At 41.2% G+C, this 17304-nt stretch overlaps 1 protein-coding gene across 8 annotated transcripts in view; it reads right to left on the bottom strand.

Moving 5' to 3' along the window:
* The window catches only part of cnot4b (CCR4-NOT transcription complex, subunit 4b), a 35827-nt gene that overhangs the window by 12683 nt on the left and 5840 nt on the right, over positions 1-17304 (bottom strand). For 3 of the 8 annotated variants that reach the window (XM_053688159.1, XM_017494520.3, XM_017494524.3), the window contains exons 1-11: positions 14070-16354; positions 9021-9257; positions 8073-8270; positions 4488-4574; positions 4183-4284; positions 3960-4085; positions 3757-3881; positions 3320-3523; positions 2098-2152; positions 1647-1908; positions 1-488 (exon numbers count right to left, since the gene is read on the bottom strand). The exon at positions 1-488 is cut by the window's left edge and continues 55 nt beyond it. In XM_053688159.1, the coding sequence (XP_053544134.1) occupies positions 1-488; positions 1647-1908; positions 2098-2152; positions 3320-3523; positions 3757-3881; positions 3960-4085; positions 4183-4284; positions 4488-4574; positions 8073-8270; positions 9021-9257; positions 14070-14516 (2331 nt within the window). In that variant the 5' untranslated portion in view covers positions 14517-16354. Of the gene's footprint in view, positions 489-1646; positions 1909-2097; positions 2153-3319; positions 3524-3756; positions 3882-3959; positions 4086-4182; positions 4285-4487; positions 4575-8072; positions 8271-9020; positions 9258-10474; positions 10618-10643; positions 12700-14069; positions 16355-17304 lie in introns of those variants that run through there. The other 5 variants (XM_053688164.1, XM_053688163.1, XM_017494516.3 and 2 more) reach the window with 4 other exon arrangements.

Here is a 17304-nt window from a genome sequence, read left to right as displayed (position 1 = left end):
TGTCAAACTCAAGTCCAAGAAGCTGCTGTTGTGTTGTGTGGTGTGGTTCAGGTGTGGCAGGTTGGCACGTGCCGTCATAGCCAGCCAGCTGTGGCGAGATGCCAGCGTCTGTGCGTGTCCAGGCAAGCTGAAGGAGTTGTAGCCAGGGCGCTGGGAGAGCTGGGGGTGTTGGAGATGGTTGGAGAAGGCTCGGGGGGCCAGCCCACAGTTCAGGGGGAGGTGTGTGGACGAGGCAGGAGGCAGCATGGGGCCCTTGGCACTGTGTAGCGAGCTGGGGATATGAGGAGGGAAACCCGGCGCTGGGGTCACATGGCTCATGGGTGACAAAGTTTTGTCCTGAACTGAAAGCTCCTTCTCGATGAGATCAGCCAGCGCCTTGCTCGTGATGTCAAACGGGTCAAAGCCAAGGTCGTCGTCCTGCTGCTTGGCGGAAGAGCCGAAGCCGAAGGCTGCTTGCCAGTCTGTGGAGGATGAGACCGGTATGGTATCTGCCAAAGAAAAAAAAAAAAAAAAAAAAAAAAAAACAAAACAAAACAAAAAAAAACATACATATACTTATTAAAGTACACTTTTGCAATCTTTCAGCCCACCCAAATATCGATTTATAGACTAGGCACTACGGTATTTTAGGCTTTATTTACATTTACGGTATTTGGCAGACGCTCTTATCCAGAGCGACTTACATTTATCTCATTCATACATCTGAGCAATTGAGGGTTAAGGGCCTTGCTCAAGGGCCTCACAATGGCAGCTTGGTGGTGCTGGGGATTGAACTCACGACCTTCTGAGCAGTAGACCAACACCTTAATCTTTGAGCTACCACAGGCTTTTTTTTTTTTAAACCTAATCTCTGTTGATAAAAGCACCTTCTTTGAAATATCCTTAAAAATTTCCCAGCAATCTACATTACCAACTTGGGAGTGTGCCCTCATTAAATTCAATGCCAAATAAACCTATTAATACAGCAAGTTTTGATGTTCCCAGAAAAAAAAAATTAGTTCATTTATTTATTGAACATGAAGTTTTCCCCTCATTATGGCAACCCGATCAACCGCATAACTTTGTTAATCGGCTAGTTTCCATGTAGAGTCACTGCTACTGTACACACTAGCCTGCTAAATCGGACAGGCAGTCAGACACAGCCACAGTGCATCCACACAGATTTAGTGCACTCTCTCTGGCATAGTTTCTCATCCTGTGCACTGAGAGCTGTGTGTGTTAAATGACTGACAGGGATGCATGTGTACATCGTTGCATCATTTATTAACATATTCGGGCTAAATGGTTGATTACAAAACATGAGACAGTCAGAAGCCAGATTATTTTTTCTTACAGGATTATTTTGAAGTGCTGATTACTTAAGAAGCATGCACAGTTTAAGTAAGCAAGCACACATGATCGCCTCTGATGACGGACTGAACATGAAATATTCTGTTACGGGCACTACCATAATTCTTAGCAATACTTTATGAGCTAAAGTACTTCAGTAGAAAAATGTGATTCAAAGTTGTGTGTTCTACTAATCTACTAGCAAATTACCAACATCTATTTGTGCTACAAGTGGCCATAGGCATAAAGTATGTGATACACACTCTGGATTTGTAAGGAGAAAACACATGAGATTTGAATGTGAGCGTCATGCTGACCTGATGTAAACAGGCTCTGTGGTTCGGGAGCGGTGGGCCAGTCTGTATTGCTCTGTGTGGAGCTAGGGAAACCAGAAACACTGCTGCTACTGGGGATGGGGTTTGGATGTCTGAAGTTGCTGTTGTCAGAGAACAGTGACTGCGACTCTGTGCCTGCCCCGTCAAAGGGTGACCGCACTGTTAAACCCGCTACGTTGGCAGGCGCCACTATACACGGCTGGGCCACACCTGGAGGGGGCGATGGCGAGTCGCTGCAGGGAATCTGGGTGGAGATTCAAACAAAAGTGCGTGTCAAATCTGACGGAAATCACACAGGAAGGAAACGAGGAACCAAAAGTAGCGTTAAAAAAAATACACTGGAAATTCTAAATACATGAATTCAAGAATACTATTAAACATTACCAAAAAAAATTGGGTACTTTTGATCTTAAAAAAAAAAAAAAAAAATTACCTGTGGTGTCTCTCCATTTCCTATACTGATGGCTTCTGTTGGATTTTCACTGGGACTAAAGACAGATAGGATTACTCTCGGACAGTTCGAGTAGTGACCGAAATATTATGTAACTGTCATAAATAAAGACCACATGTGAAAATATCATTTGGTGTAATATCTAAAAAGTACCTTATCTAATCTCACTGCCTAAAGCAACAGAATACAAGTATCATGCTTACATCTAGACAACATCCCAGTTTTATCTATTGTGCTGCCTATGAGATTGAATTTTGATTTAATATGTGGACAGACTACCCTATTAATTGACCATTTTGACCAAAGCCACTTTAAGCTTGACAAGCGGTCAGGGATGTAACGATTCACTCATCTCACGACGCGATATGATTCACGATGCGATATGATTCACGATAATGGTTTCACGATTTTTTATTTTTTTTTTTAAACAAAATGAGATTTAAGACAAATTATAAATGAAAAAGTGCTATTTCTCAAACAAAATGCTGCACATTTCTTTGTGAAATTTAAATATCTTATGTCAAATAAAACTAAATTGAAATTTTAAAACAAATCTCAACTCAAATAAATAAATAATACAAATAAAAGAAATCTCTTCATTTAAACAAACTAAGGCTTTGCATGTGCTCTTTCCAATTTTTTTTTTTTTTAAATGTACACAATTTTTATAAAGAAAGATCAACATATCCGCATTTTCTATGAAAGAAAACGGCCTTGCATGTTTTGCCACGAAATCACAGATGCACCTTGTGATCTCCGCAGCTCTCGGATTCATCGCTGCAGATCCGCCGCACCCCTGCTGTTTAAAACGTGCCTCACGATTCGTTTAACATCTCAACCGACTTGAAACGTCACGTATTATCGATTTTCAACCGGCTCGGAGTGCATCATTACATCTCTACAAGTGGCAGAAAATGACCCAAATTTAAAATTCATAAAACCAAGATATGCATGCAGTGACCTTTCACTGACCAGATGATGTCTGAGTAAAAATAAACATAGCCCACTGAAGAACTCGAAGATGAATTGCTCGTGTTTTTTTTTGCAAAAAAATAATGTTATGTCGACTCAAATTTCAGGCTCTACAGAAAACAATAAACGCTTGAGACGGCACACATTTGTGCGGTTATTGCAAAATTTGAAAAAAATGTTTTTTGTGATCATATTGATTGCATTTGTGTTAGGAGATTTGCCATTTTTGTACCTGGCAGGTTCACAGTTTGAAGAGAAAGGCGAGAGGGCTGGGAGAGGTCCAAGGCCGAGCTCAGAGTCCGGCCCGTCAGGAGTCAAGTGCTCACAGTCTGAGCCTCCATCCAGAGGCGGGCTCTTACGGAGTTCTGGAAGCCCATTGGACATCTTTCCCATGGGCTGTAACGATGGCCATGCATCTTTATTGATATTATTGGAACTATGAAACAAAACCCAGAGAGAAAAGGGATGTTAGGAAGGGGATGAAAGAGTAAGAAAAACAAAACTCTTCAAACAAATAATGGGACAAAACCACACTTGTACCAAAAAGCAGTACAGTTTAAATGAAAAATATTAGTGAATGATACACACAGTCTCTGTATATTCTCAGGTAACACTGAGTATTTTGCTGTACAGTTACACGACCTAGATAAAAAAATATCTAGCCCAAACCTCTGCACAGAGCCTGATTTGCTTTTTGTCTTCTCCCCAGTCCCAGTGGATGTCTGCAGGAAACTTGGGTTCATTTTGTAGAGCTCTTGTAAAAGTTTCTGTTCGTACTCTTGATGCTTTCCTGCCTGCAATTAACAAACAGTCCGCTTTAGATACAGGTTTTTTTTTAGCAATCCAGAGGTTCAAAAAGGTGCAAACTTTACCTGCATCTCCTCTTTTGTGAAACTGGCTGCCTCATCACCTAGCTCGTGTAGATACATGCAGTCTGGTTTTGGACACTGCATGCTTTTTAGAAAGTAACTGCAGTACTTTGTTGTACCTAAAGATGCCTGCATTGTAAATGACAGGTGAGTCGCTTTGAACAACATAATAAAACTAGACCTTTAATGAGACAGATTGCCGTTTAGTGTAATTTTAGTGCGTTACCTTAAGAGTTCTGCCATCTACTACTACGTTGTTGACGCACTGTATAGCTCTAAGGGCATCTTCTGACCGAATATAAGTGACGTAGGCACTAGCGCTAGGACCCTGAGGGAGATATAAAATGAAATTGTCAATCAGTCTTGGGGGGAGGGATGCTTTTATAGCATAAAATGATAGATTAATCTAGCCAAAAAGCTCACTGGCACTCATGTAAAAGGCACATTTGAGGAATTTTTCTCCATGTATGTTGTAAATTAAAGAGTAAACCCAAGTTTTATAACTGTAGTGTAAACAATAGTAAAGATCACCTGTGAGCCAGCATATGAGGTGCTGCTGTTGATGACCACTTTATGGATCTTCCCAAACTTTCCAAAATATTCTGGCTTCTTTAAGACCTGAAAGGCAATGTGGAAGAAATAAAGCTAGGTTACCAAATTTGGCAGAAACAAACCAAGTATAAAACGGGGGGCTAAAATGAGCAGACGAGCTCAACAAAAAAATTTTTTTTTTAATATTTTCCCTGTTGTCTGGCAATCGCGAGTACAAATCCTGACAAAATGGATGCCATGGACATTCGTGCCGGGAGATTAAGAGTGAAAACCTGGCCGTGCTCTCTGGGTTTGAGGGATGGTGCTGCTCTGTCCCACCAATCAATAATGCAAACCGATTGTAGGCGTCTGTGAACTCGTTTATATGGAAGCTATTAGCACTTTTCTAAGTGCTCAGCTGTGACATAACAGTTGGAAATGATGCGGTTGCTAGCTTCACGAGTCTCGTAGGAAGCACATCCTAGTCACTGTGCGATAAGGAAGAGCGATTGAATCGTTGCGTGTGTGTGAATTAAAATGAATCAAAAATTAATAAACTAAACCACTGGGTGATCTCAGGACATAGAATCGAACAGTGTTTGAGTGTCATTTCATGGGCAGAGGGATTTAGTCTGACAGAAGGTGCTTCTGAGATTGCAGTCAATCTTAAATCAGGACCAGAGACTGGATGTTTCTTTGAGGCTTTTGTTCACTCAAGGCTGCTCCCTTCTTAATCAAGTCGTCTACCAAACATCAAAAATGTTAAACAAAATTAAAACAGCATATGTTCCTAACTCTGAGCTAGGAGCTGAACACACACATTTTACCTTTAAGCCTTTACACAATCATGAGTTGTACTCAAGGGCTGAATGTGTCAAACAATACCATCTGTCATTTTGCACATACAGAACTAGGCTACTGTTAGAGAGCTGGAGACCATATAGAAATAGCTGTGAATTTAAAAAAAAAAAAAAAAGCATCCAGTTTTATCAATGAAAGAGAGAATGACAGAACAGGAAAAGTAGTTTAAAATGAGATGGGTTGTTAAACACGTGAAAACCAGAATAATATTGGTATGGCTTTAGAGAGCTAAGAATGTTTCATAATCCATGAACTGGCAGCTGTACAGGGATATATTTTGTTCTACAAAACGTTCTTTCAGGAGGGATTCATCATCACTCAAGGCACATTAGCATATCAACCCATCACTTATAACTCTGTTTTCTTAGCAGTAAGGGTTGTTTTTTGGGGGGTTTTCTTGCTGTATTAGCAGGAATGGGCTTTGCACAGAGGTCTGAAGGAAGGGAATGGAGTCTACGCTTTTTCTAGCAGAAATGCATAGTGCACTTTTAAGGCTAAGTTATAAACACCATGAACACACTGCTCAAGACTGAATGCTGAATACGCTCCTAATCTTATTCAGACAGTCTATGTACAGGCAGACATGCTAGCACTCTGCCTCTCCACTTCTCACTCGGCATAATTTGCTCTGTGTTGGGAGCTATTCAGGGTGCATGATGTCAGCGGTGATGGCAATCGGGAGATGGAATGAAAGAACATGCAGGAGCACAAGAGAGAGCGAGAGAGATGGAGAGAAAGAGAGGGTGAGAGAGATTGAGAGAAAACAAGTGTGTGAGAGAGAGATGCGATCCGTGGGCATGGAGCAGACTGACAGCGGAGGCTGAGTGGAGCTGCAAAATGTTCTCGATATGAAATATAGCACAAATCTATCTCCAAGAAGGTTCTTGCGAAAAATTTTCCGCGGAACCGAGGGTCAGAAATATTAAAATATATTTCACAAACATAACCTTGCTCATAGATTGGAACTTTAATACATCTTCACAAGCCAAGAAGCGAAAGCAGCTCCAGTTAAACTCACTATATTATTTCCGGAGTCTAAATATAATTAAAACATTGACACGGTGGTTATTTATTAAAATAACTTCATTTTTTATTGCGAACAATTCAGATACAGTGCCCTCCAGTAATATTGGCACCCTTGGTAAATATGAGCAAAGAAGGTGGTGAAAAATTGTCTATCATTTAACACTTTGATTTTTTTTGTTCAAACAATTTACAAAAATACTCTGCTCTCATGAAAAATCAAACAATTGCAAAGAAAACAGGTTTATCAAAAGAATATCTTTGTTAAATACATGTGTGGCACAATTACTGGCACCCCTATGAATTCATATGATAAATACATTTGAAGTATATTCCCATTGATATTTAAAAAATAAATAAATAAATAAATAAATAAAATTTTAAAAAGGCTAAATTACCTTAGTCATTCATGACAATGGGTAAGACCAAGGAATATAGCTGTGATGTGCGGCAAAACATTGTTGAGCTTCCAAGTGGCTATAAGAAAATAGCACAAGCATTGAAAATGCCCATTTCCACCATCAGGGCAATAATTAAGAAGTTCCAGTCAACTGGAAATGTTATGAATCATCCTGGAATTGGACGTGTGTCTATATCGTCTCAAGACACTGTGAAGAGGATGGTTCGAGTGGCCAAAAAATCTCCAAGGATCACAGCTGGAGAATTGCAGAAATTAGTTGTGTATTGGGGTCAGAAAGTCTCCAAAACTACAATCCGAAGTCAACTACATCACCACAAGCCTCTACTCTCATCCAAAAACAAACTCAAGCATCTTCAGTTTGCCAAACACTACTGGAAGTTCAAATGGGATCAGGTTCTATGGTCAGATGAAACCAAAACAGAGCTTTTTGGCAATAAACACCGGAGGTGGTTTTGGCGCATACAGAAGTAGTTATATGGAAAAGTACCTCATGCCCACGGTTAAATATGATGGTGGCTCTTTAATGTTTTGGGGCTGTTTTTCTGTCAGAGGACCTGGACATTTTGTTATGATACATGGCATCATGGACTCTTGATCAACTGATATTAAATGAAAACCTGACTGCCTCTGCCAGAAAGCTCAAAATGGGCCGTGGTTGGATCTTCCAGCAGAACATTGATCCAAAACATACATTAAAATCAACACAAAAATGGTTTACTGTCCACAAAATCAAGATCCTGCCATGGATCTGGAGAGATTCTGTATGGAGGAATGGTCTCAAATCCCTCACCATGTATTCTCCAACCTCATCAGGCATTATAGGAGAGAACTCTTATCTTGGCAAAGGGAAGTAGCACAAAGTATTGACTAAAAGGGTGCCAATAATTGTTGCACACCTGTATTTAACAAAGATCATTTTTATAAACCTGTGTTTTGTTTGCAATTGTTTGATATCCATGACAGCAGAGTATTTTGTGATTTTTTTTATTTTAACAAAGGACCAAAAGGTTACACAATAAAGACAATTTTTCACAGCCTTCTTATTTACCAAGGGTGCCAATATTAGTGGCGGGCACGGTAGCATTTATGAGCATTCCGGTGTGAAAGCCTTGTGGAAGAGAACCTGATTACTGAGGTTACTGTTATAAGCCTTTTATTTATATATATTTGTATTATGCATTGTGTGCCCTTGAACAACACTGTTACATTAAAATGTATTGCTTTGCTTATCTTGTTTGATTACATGTAGTGTGTGGGTTTGGGTGTGTGTGAGAAATCACCTCTGGGTCAGCAAGCCTCTGAGATAGCCCCACCACAAACACCAGATTCCTCTGGACGACGCGCACACTGGCCAGGTGTTTGCGGTTCTCTGTGATTTTCTGCTTGCGCTCGTTCTGCTTCTGCTTCTTCTCGTTCTTTATCCTCTGCAGCTCTTCCTGAGACAGGGGTTTGTATACAGCTGGGTCTTCTGGATAGGGCTAGAGCACACGTAACACACAGTTACACTCACTTAACCCATAGCATTCAATCCGAGTGCAGTTTGTCAGGTTAGAATAATTACGCCTGACCAACTTGCAAAAAGCTCAAAGCTTGGAGTTCATACTATTCTCTATAAGAGTTTTATGTACTGTAGTGAGATTTTAGGGTGTGGACACTCTGGGAATGTCATTTATTAATGACTGGATAAATCACTGGATGGTGGTAAAGCGAATGTTGGACCTCTGGTTTTCCCGTCAACTTTTCCTACAGAGCTATAGAGCACTGAAATAATGAAATCACTGGAAGCCTGAGGCAACAGAGCACAAATGATTCGATCAAAGCTTGCTGGGATGTTGAACACCAGCTATCAAAAAACGCTTTTCTCCACCAACCCCTGTGGAGCGCTTCCCTAAAAACTGTGCTATACAGAAAACCTCTTATGGAGATCCTGAAGCTAAGAAAAATTAAGGCTTTTCAAAGTGACTCAATAAAAATCTGTGCTTTTTTGTGCCACAGCTTGTAAAAAAAAAATTTTTATTTAGTTTTTTTAAAAGATGTCTGCGACAAGCAATTTAGCACCATGTTCCAAGTGACATAACATGCCTCTAATTTGGAAAGCATAATTAGCCATTTCTCCCCAGTAATAAAGAGATTTTTCAGCAAATCTTCTCAGTGATGCAAACAAGCATCCTAATATTAACTCCTCTGGAAGACGGCCCTCAAACTTGCAACTTCACATGCAGCAGTACCTTCCTGCAAGCAGGACAGAGGCCGTTTTCATCGGTGCGGATGCGGTGCCAGCAGAAACGGCAGATTTGGTAGCCGCAGGTGCAGGGAAAGAAGTTAACGTCATCGATCTCCAGGGGCTCCATGCAGAGAGGGCACTCCATTGGATCTTCTTTCAGGTCAGGGCTACGGGACATCCTATGGCACGATATGGCAAGTGGAGGCGTTGTTTCAGTGCAGAGGAAGGACTGGGCGTGACCCTGGAGAGGCAAGATGAGAATTACATTAACTTCAACAGGAAGCATTAGTGAGATGGCCCAATGAACGTAATGTTCTAAGGATATAATGACATGAAGCTTTGATCTAAAATTGCTTTTTAATTGGGCTTTTCTGAAAGCAAAGAGCCTAAATAAGCATATAACAAAAACCGTTACAATGTGTATGCAAGACATTACTCATTAAGTCTATAACTGATTTTCTCAGGTATAAAATTTGTTTTGGTATAGTAGGCCTTTTGCTGGGTTCACATTCACACAAAAAGCCACACTATCACCAACAATCAAACCACAACAAAAACCACCAACTAACAGATCACCATTAAGTGTCTCATTTAGCAACCTCCAAGTCTGTGTGTGTGAGTGAAAGAGAGAGAACAAGTAATACACGAGTAAGAACACACAAAAAAAATGCACAAAAACAAACATACATTTAACTGTTTGAGAGATGGTGAATTAACCTTATAAAATCACCAAATAAGAATTGTCCATCTGTGTCTATGTTTGCTTTGGTTGAATAGAAAATCCAGCAGGGGTGGATTTGATCGAGTTGTAAAGTTGTCCTCTCTCCTCCCAACTGAAATCCATGACCTTTTTTTTGCTAGTGTCTTTCTTGTAGACGACACATTAACTTGAGAAGAACCGCCCCAAGCCCTAGCAACTCTCACATACAGTGAATAAGCATCATTTATGAATTGTTTCAGTCTGTGCCTTTTGGGTACAGATTTTCAGTAGCCAGCCCTAGTGCTGATTGAGTGAAAAGGTTTCCTTCTGGTTTTTATTTTAGCTAAACGCACTTCCGTGGCCAAGCTCCACCATTACCTTCTGATGACTGCAGTCATTTCACATACTGAAAACTGCATTCCTAAGAGACAACAAAACCACCAATTAGTACAGAGCATGGCGAGCACAATTAGCCAGTGTAGAGGTTTCCCTTAGTCAGACTGTACCCTGCATTAGCGAGAACACTCTGACACAGCCTTGCTAAAGTGCTGATAAATGGGCTGTCTGACACAAGCCAGGTCACTGTCATATCAACATGACATTTGGAGCGCCTCATCATTGCCTCCTTCCCAATATCCCCATTTAATACATTTTGCCATAATCAATGTAAGGTGCATGTAGTGTGACAGCAGGAGAAAGAAAATGAGTGGCGGTAAGACAGAGAAAAGGCAGCTAAAAATATCACACTCAACACGCACCAGCTGTTGAAGCCAGTGGCGGCGCCTCTACTCTCTTTAAAAGGTCAGCAAAGATTGAGAGCTGGCTAGGACGCTCACAGCTCCTCCCCTCCCCTGCCAGTCTACATGTACGGTCATCAGCACTTCCTCTAGCCAACACAGTCCCGAGCAGTCAGTGGCTCAAACGCACCATGTCCAGAACATGCCTGGATGGAATTAGCAACACTGCCCAGGGTTGGGGGGTTTGACCCCATCAAATGTCCATGATTCCACATCCCAAGGTCCACTGCATCCAAGACAATCTCTTACAAGTGCTGAAGAAAAAACTTACATCAGATACACTCATGTATTTGTACAGACAAATTCTCATTATTAGGTTTAAGGCGAAGCAGAACTGGGTAAAACCAAAACCAAAAGTATTCATCAATCACATGATTTAATTGTAATGTCAACAATAAAACAACAAGCAGAGAGGAATAACGTTTACTGGTCTTGGTAAATATGTCAACAGCAGCATGGGTGCATGAGTCCATGCTTTTCAAACTAAACTAGTAAGATAATAAAGGGGGATGAGAACAGTGATGAGGGATATATCTGACTTCACGTGCCTAAGAAAATTTTAAATAACTGACTGCCAGAATTTGCACAAAGCAGCAAAAGGAAAAACTGTCATATATACACACATAAGGAAGTGCAAAGATTGTGATAAAAGTTCCCAATCGCTGTGATTTCTTTATCACGGGTTAAATCAGCAAGGAAAGACTGCCTAAGGCTCACTATTTCTCTCTGTGTTTTTATCTAGTTCTACTGTCCGACTCAATGCAGATGCATGGATATATTTGTCATATTAGCGCTGGTGTAGAGTTTAGGTCCACCACTCACTGGCCATCACAATCATAACTTACAAGGAAAAGTGCTCCCTTACACCAGACCTTAAGGATTTTGGAAATCTTCCAGTTCCTGCTTGCCTGCTGACCGCAGCCATTGCTGCCTTTCCCAAGGTAATACGCTAGCATACTACCATGCTAGTATCAGCTCTTAAAACATTTCACTGAATACTTTATTGAAGGTTTCAATACAAATTTCTATCCTGATTGGAGTAGTCCCTTTTAAAATGCCTCTGTCCCCATCCACAGGGTACACGGGGACTCGCTGGACGGGGGTACTCCTTCTAAATAAGTAAGTATTACTCAGGTCTCAATTACACGGAATGTAAATTTTACCTCATCATTATTTACACAAATGATTATAGTGAATTGAAAGGTACACATCATAACACATTTTGGCAATACTTATCATTTACAGTGTATCCCATGTCCAATTATTCCATTAAAGCATGTACTTATTTTCATTCGCACACTCCTCATTCAGGATCAGTATGAAGTGACCTTTTATCCAAAGTGGGCAGAGCGAAAACAGTTTCCCCACAGATACTGAGAAGCCTGTGCATTGTGCAACCAAATGGAAGCACATTCTTCTGTTATCTGGAATGCATGCACGAGAGATGTTCCATTAGAGAAAAACTGCTCCTAGAACAAACAGCTGTGCAAACATGAGATATTTACACTATCAAATGAGAAGCGCAGTAAGCGAGCCGGCATCCATGCTAGGCTAAAGGCTTACCCTAGCCCGGCTCTACCATTCATTCTCCTCTCCGATGTTTGCTCTCCCAACTGGACTTATTCAGACTACAGCTAACTAGTACAGCATGAGGTAAAGGACTGTTGTGTTTTCATTTTTACAGAAACATGGCTCAAAAGACAGCACTCCGGAAGCAGCCATTCAGCTACCAGGGCTAACCGTACATCGCACCTACAAAATTCCACCAGCATGTTGATTTCACAACCCATAGTACGAACACTTTAGACCTTGTTTACACGAACGCTCACAGTGCTTACAAAGGCTGCACCTGCCCCCAGATCAGCTGCTCAGACCATATCTATTATGCTAATCCCACTATACAGACCACTTATGAAACGTGCCAAACTGGTCCTGGAACAGGTGAGAACCTGGTCTGAGGGAGCCATTTCAGCACTTCAGGAAAGAACTGAACACACATACTGGAACAAGTTCAGAGAGGCTGCTACATACGCCAAAACCACAGACTTGGACAAACACACAGCATCAGTGACTGGCTATATCAGCAAGTGCATAGATCGTGTGACTCCCTGCAAGACCATCAACACACATGGAAGACTGCTGAAGTGCGCACGCAGTTCAAAACCGGAGATGCTGTCCTTCAGGTCTGGTGACAAGGCAGTCCTCCACATAGCAAGGGCCAATCGGTCCTGGGATGAAGAGCAACTACGCACTCCCAGACGCACTGAAAGATTTCTATGTTTCGAAGGACAAAACTACATGCCAGTGGGAAAAACCACCCCAACTCCCACCATACTGTCTGTCTGCAGTAGATGTCAGGAAAGATCTACTCAGTGTTAACGCACGGAAAGCTGCAGGTTCTGACAACAGGGAATGTGCTGATCAACTTGCAGATGTCCTCACAGACATCAACATTTCCCTGAGAAAAGCAGTTGTCCTTGTTTGCTTTCAAATTTTCATCATATTTACATTCATGGCATTTGGCAGACGCCCTTAAGCAGAGCGACTTACCCTGCAGAGGGTTATGGGCCTTGCTCAAGGGCCTGGTAGTGTCAGCTTGGCAGTGGTGGGATTTGATCTAATGACCTTCCATTAAGTAGTCCAACGTCTTAAACACGAAGCTACCACTACCCCGTAGGGGTGTAACGATACACTCAGCTCACGATTCGATACGCATTACGGTATTCTGAACAAACTGAACAAATTTAACAGGATTTCAAATAACAGATTTATTTACAAAACATTTTCAATATCTTTCTTTGTTGTACATACAAAGAACTTATAACATTTCAAGATTTAATTTAACCTTCTGTATGTAAATTAACAATTGACTAGGTGTGTCACTGAACAATAAAACTAAGAGATTAACTAAGAGAGAACCTCTTAAAGCAGTAAAAGTGCAAAAATAAAAAAAATACACGTTAAAATAAATAGGTACAAATAAGTTCAACTCAAAACAAACTGCTTTTGGGTTTGTTTAGGTTACTTACAGGTTTTTTTGCAAAATGCAGATGAAGGGCAGGAAGAGATTTTCTACAAACTCAAAATGCCTATGTTTTGGGTCGTTTATGGTTGCTGAAATCGATCAAACCGAGAAACCACAAGGAGCGTTTATCGTGTACCAAAGTTGTTGTTCATAACGGGGGAAAAATGCCAGAAACTGACTAAAAAACGAAGGAAAAAGTGGCTTGGAAACCTGCATTTGCGGTCGGGGGGAGCAGAGTCGGATTATGCTCGTGTGTGCAGTGACCACTTTTGTCAAAGGTAAGTCAATACAACTTAAATATGCTGTGTTTATGTAACGTTAGCTGTTTCCGTACTTTGTAAAGTTAAAGTAATTGTTTCGCAACGATCCATGCCTTAAGTGGCGTTTCTGGAGACCTTTGAGAGTGGTTAACCTAATAACACAAACAACCGTAACGTTAACATCAAGAGGCACAGCAGTGGGTTAGCGTTAGTTGCTGGGTTAATCCACAGGACACAGAAAAAAAAAAAGAAGTAAAGAAATGCCACTTACCCAGGCGAAAACCAAATCATTGTGAAGTACTGTGGTACCGAGGTCGTTGACCCAACCGCTAACAAAAAAGTTGTAGTCCTCCATACTTTTGTAAGCTTTCATTTGTTTTCTGGAGTAGAAGGATGTCTGGAGGACAAGGTAGTTGCTTATATCTACCGCCTCGATGGCAGGCAAGCATTTCAATTCAGTAGAAAAATCGCTCCTCTTCATAGCATAAGGATCACATCCAACATATTTTGTGATTTTCTGTTTATATCTTTCTCTTGTAATAGTGTGTAAACCAGTACAGTACAGACTTTCCGCCATCTCGTCCATTCTGCTTTTCACTCCCTGCCCTCCATCTGAATTTCGCACTTCATCAGAATCACGTGACTGCAAACAAACTATACGATAAAAAAAATTATAAATCTCCATAATGCTATGATACACATCGCAACATTTTTGCATTGTGATATTGTACCACGATATATTGTTACACCCCTACTGCCCCATTATGAAGTATTTTGAGTGGCTAGTCATGAAACACAAAAAGCAGCCTTCTCATCACACTGGACCCATTTCAGTATGCACACCGTCCCAACCTCTCAACAGGGGATACCATCCACCTTTCACTGACCCATCTGGACAAAAAGGACAAGTATGTAAGGATGCTGTTCATAGACGTCTGCATTCAACACAATAATCCCACAGAAACTGATCAAGTTGAGCCTGCAGGTTTGAACACCTCCATCTGCAACTGGACTCTGGACTTTTTGACTGGGAGACCCTAGTCTGTCAGGATTGGCAACTCTACCTCCAACACCACCACTCTCCATCCTGACAGCTGTCTCACCCTGTGGTACGGGAACTGAACAGACTCCAACTGCAAGACTCTGCAGTGAATTCGAAGGACGGCTGAAAATATTGGCACCACCAGACACCTCATACGACAACCTCCGCATCCACAAAGCCACCAGTACTGCGGACGACCCCATTCACCCCTCTCAAGGACTCTTCATCCTCCTGCCAGCTACCAGAAGATACAGGAGCATCCGTGCCACCACCAGCAGACTCTGCAACAGTTTCTTCCCTGAGGCAGTCAGATTACTCAACACCCTGCTGCTTCCCAACACTCACCTGGCCTAGTCATACACTGTGACTGTGGCATGCAGTGAAAAACAAACATACAGTGAGCAGCAGGTCTGTTGGTGTAAATGCCTTGGTGATGAGAGAGATCAGAGGAGAATGGCCAGATTTGTGCGAACTGACAGGAAGGCTCTGTTAACTCAAATAATTACTCTTTACAATCATGTTTTGCAAAAAAGGATCTCGGAACACATATCACCGCTAACCTTGAAGAGAACCGGCTACAGCATAAGCAGAAGATCACAGGTTACACTCCTGTCAGCCAAGAACAGAAATCTGAGGCCACAGTAGACTCACTCAAACTAGACAGCTGAAGGTTGAAAAAATGTCACCTGGTCTGATTAATCTTAATTTCTTCTGCAGTATGCAGATGGTAGGGACATTTGGCATCATCAGCATGAATCCATAGCCCCAAATTGTCTTGTGCCAACAGGTTTTCTTGTGCCACATAATGGGCTCCTTAATACCACACAAGCATGGTTTGAATGCCACAGCCTATTGGAGTATTGTTGCAGACCATGTGTATCCATTTATGGCCACAATTGATAAATTTTATCATCCAGAAAGTCGTCGAACATGATCATGAGTGCAGTGTCAGAATCCAATAGAGTGCCTTTGGGATGGGATAGAACAGGAGCATCTGCAGCATGAACGTTGCAGCTGACAAATCTGCAGCAATTATGTGAACATCAACATGAACGAAAATCTCGATGCAGTGTTTTCCAACACCTTGTGGAAGCAAGTTCACGAAGAATTGAGGGCAACCCTGCAGCATGGTGTAAGTATGGTGTTCCTAAGAAGGCATCCTAATTTAGTTGCTGTAATAAAATTGAATAGGCCTTTCTACTCACCTCTGCCTCTTGGTTGCATGCTAATGCTAAGGAAGCAGTCTCATTTCATTTCAGTTCTAGCAGTGCATGATCAGGCATGAACCGGTCTTCCTCAATAATAAAGTGTCATACTGGGTATCTCACATGGTGAAGAAAGAGTGGAGTAAGCAGACTGGAAATAAGATTTGGCGTTAGCCGAGCATGTTACTGGAAGGCAGATATATCTAATGTGCTCAATACAAAATCGCCGCAGACTGTCAAGACCATAAAACCCAAACCAAACACAAACATGCAATAATAATAATAATAATGATAATAATAATAATAATAATAAAAAATAAAAACAACCCGAACTTAGTAGAAATATAGAAAGGAAACAAAATGTATACATACAAAAAAAAAAAAAAAAAAAAAAAAAAAACACACAAAAAAGAACCCCACAGTCTCTGCAACTTCTCGTTTTTTCTTAATGTGTAAACAAAGAGGAACTGCCACATGGCACCTACATAACAAAAGAGTCATGTTATAACATTTTTGGAAGTTAGCAGTCTGGTTTGATTGACATTACACAGTGTGGACTTTTAGGAAGACTTAGACTGAGAGAAATATTCAAAGCAGAGGATTCTGTACTTTACCATAAAATGTCTATCAAGTCTTATCAAATCCTATAGTTGCAGCATACACTGGTTAGATCATTGAAATCCTGCACCTACAGGCTATACGTTTTTTTATATTCATAGTTACCCAGTGGACAAGCAGGTTCAAGAACAAGGGGGTTCCTCAGGGTACTCCGGTTTCCTCCCCTATGAAAGGGGACTGATTGGCATGTCCAAAAGTGTCCGTAGTGTATGAATGTGTGTGTGTGTGTGTGTGTGATTGCGCCCTGTGATGGATTGACACCCAGTCCAGGGTGTCCCCCACCTTGTGCCCCATGCCTCCTGGGATAGGCTCCAGGTTCTCCATGACCCAGTGGGGATAAGCAGTACAGAAAATGGATGGTTTTTAGATAGAGGACGCAGTCTCTTAGCTGAGAAAGAAACAGCAAAAATTTGACAAATCTGGTAGGCCATAAAGGGATGCACCCTATTCAATGGAGGCCTAATTCTCAAAAAGTTTGAAGAACCACTGTCTAATCATTATATTACACCACTTTTTAGCCAAGTGACTAAAATATGGGAATGGACAACAAATGGGAGCTTTCATTCACCTGGTTTATAAATGTATAAATTTGTCTACCTTAGTAAGTAAGTGGCCTTAGTAATAAAATGGCCAATATTTTG

This window comes from Ictalurus punctatus, chromosome 19, assembly GCF_001660625.3.
Source record: "Ictalurus punctatus breed USDA103 chromosome 19, Coco_2.0, whole genome shotgun sequence".
In the NCBI taxonomy this organism is placed as follows: Eukaryota; Metazoa; Chordata; class Actinopteri; order Siluriformes; family Ictaluridae; genus Ictalurus; species Ictalurus punctatus.
The sequence above is the reverse complement of the archived record's forward strand: the minus strand, read 5'-3'. Positions and strand labels throughout refer to the sequence as shown.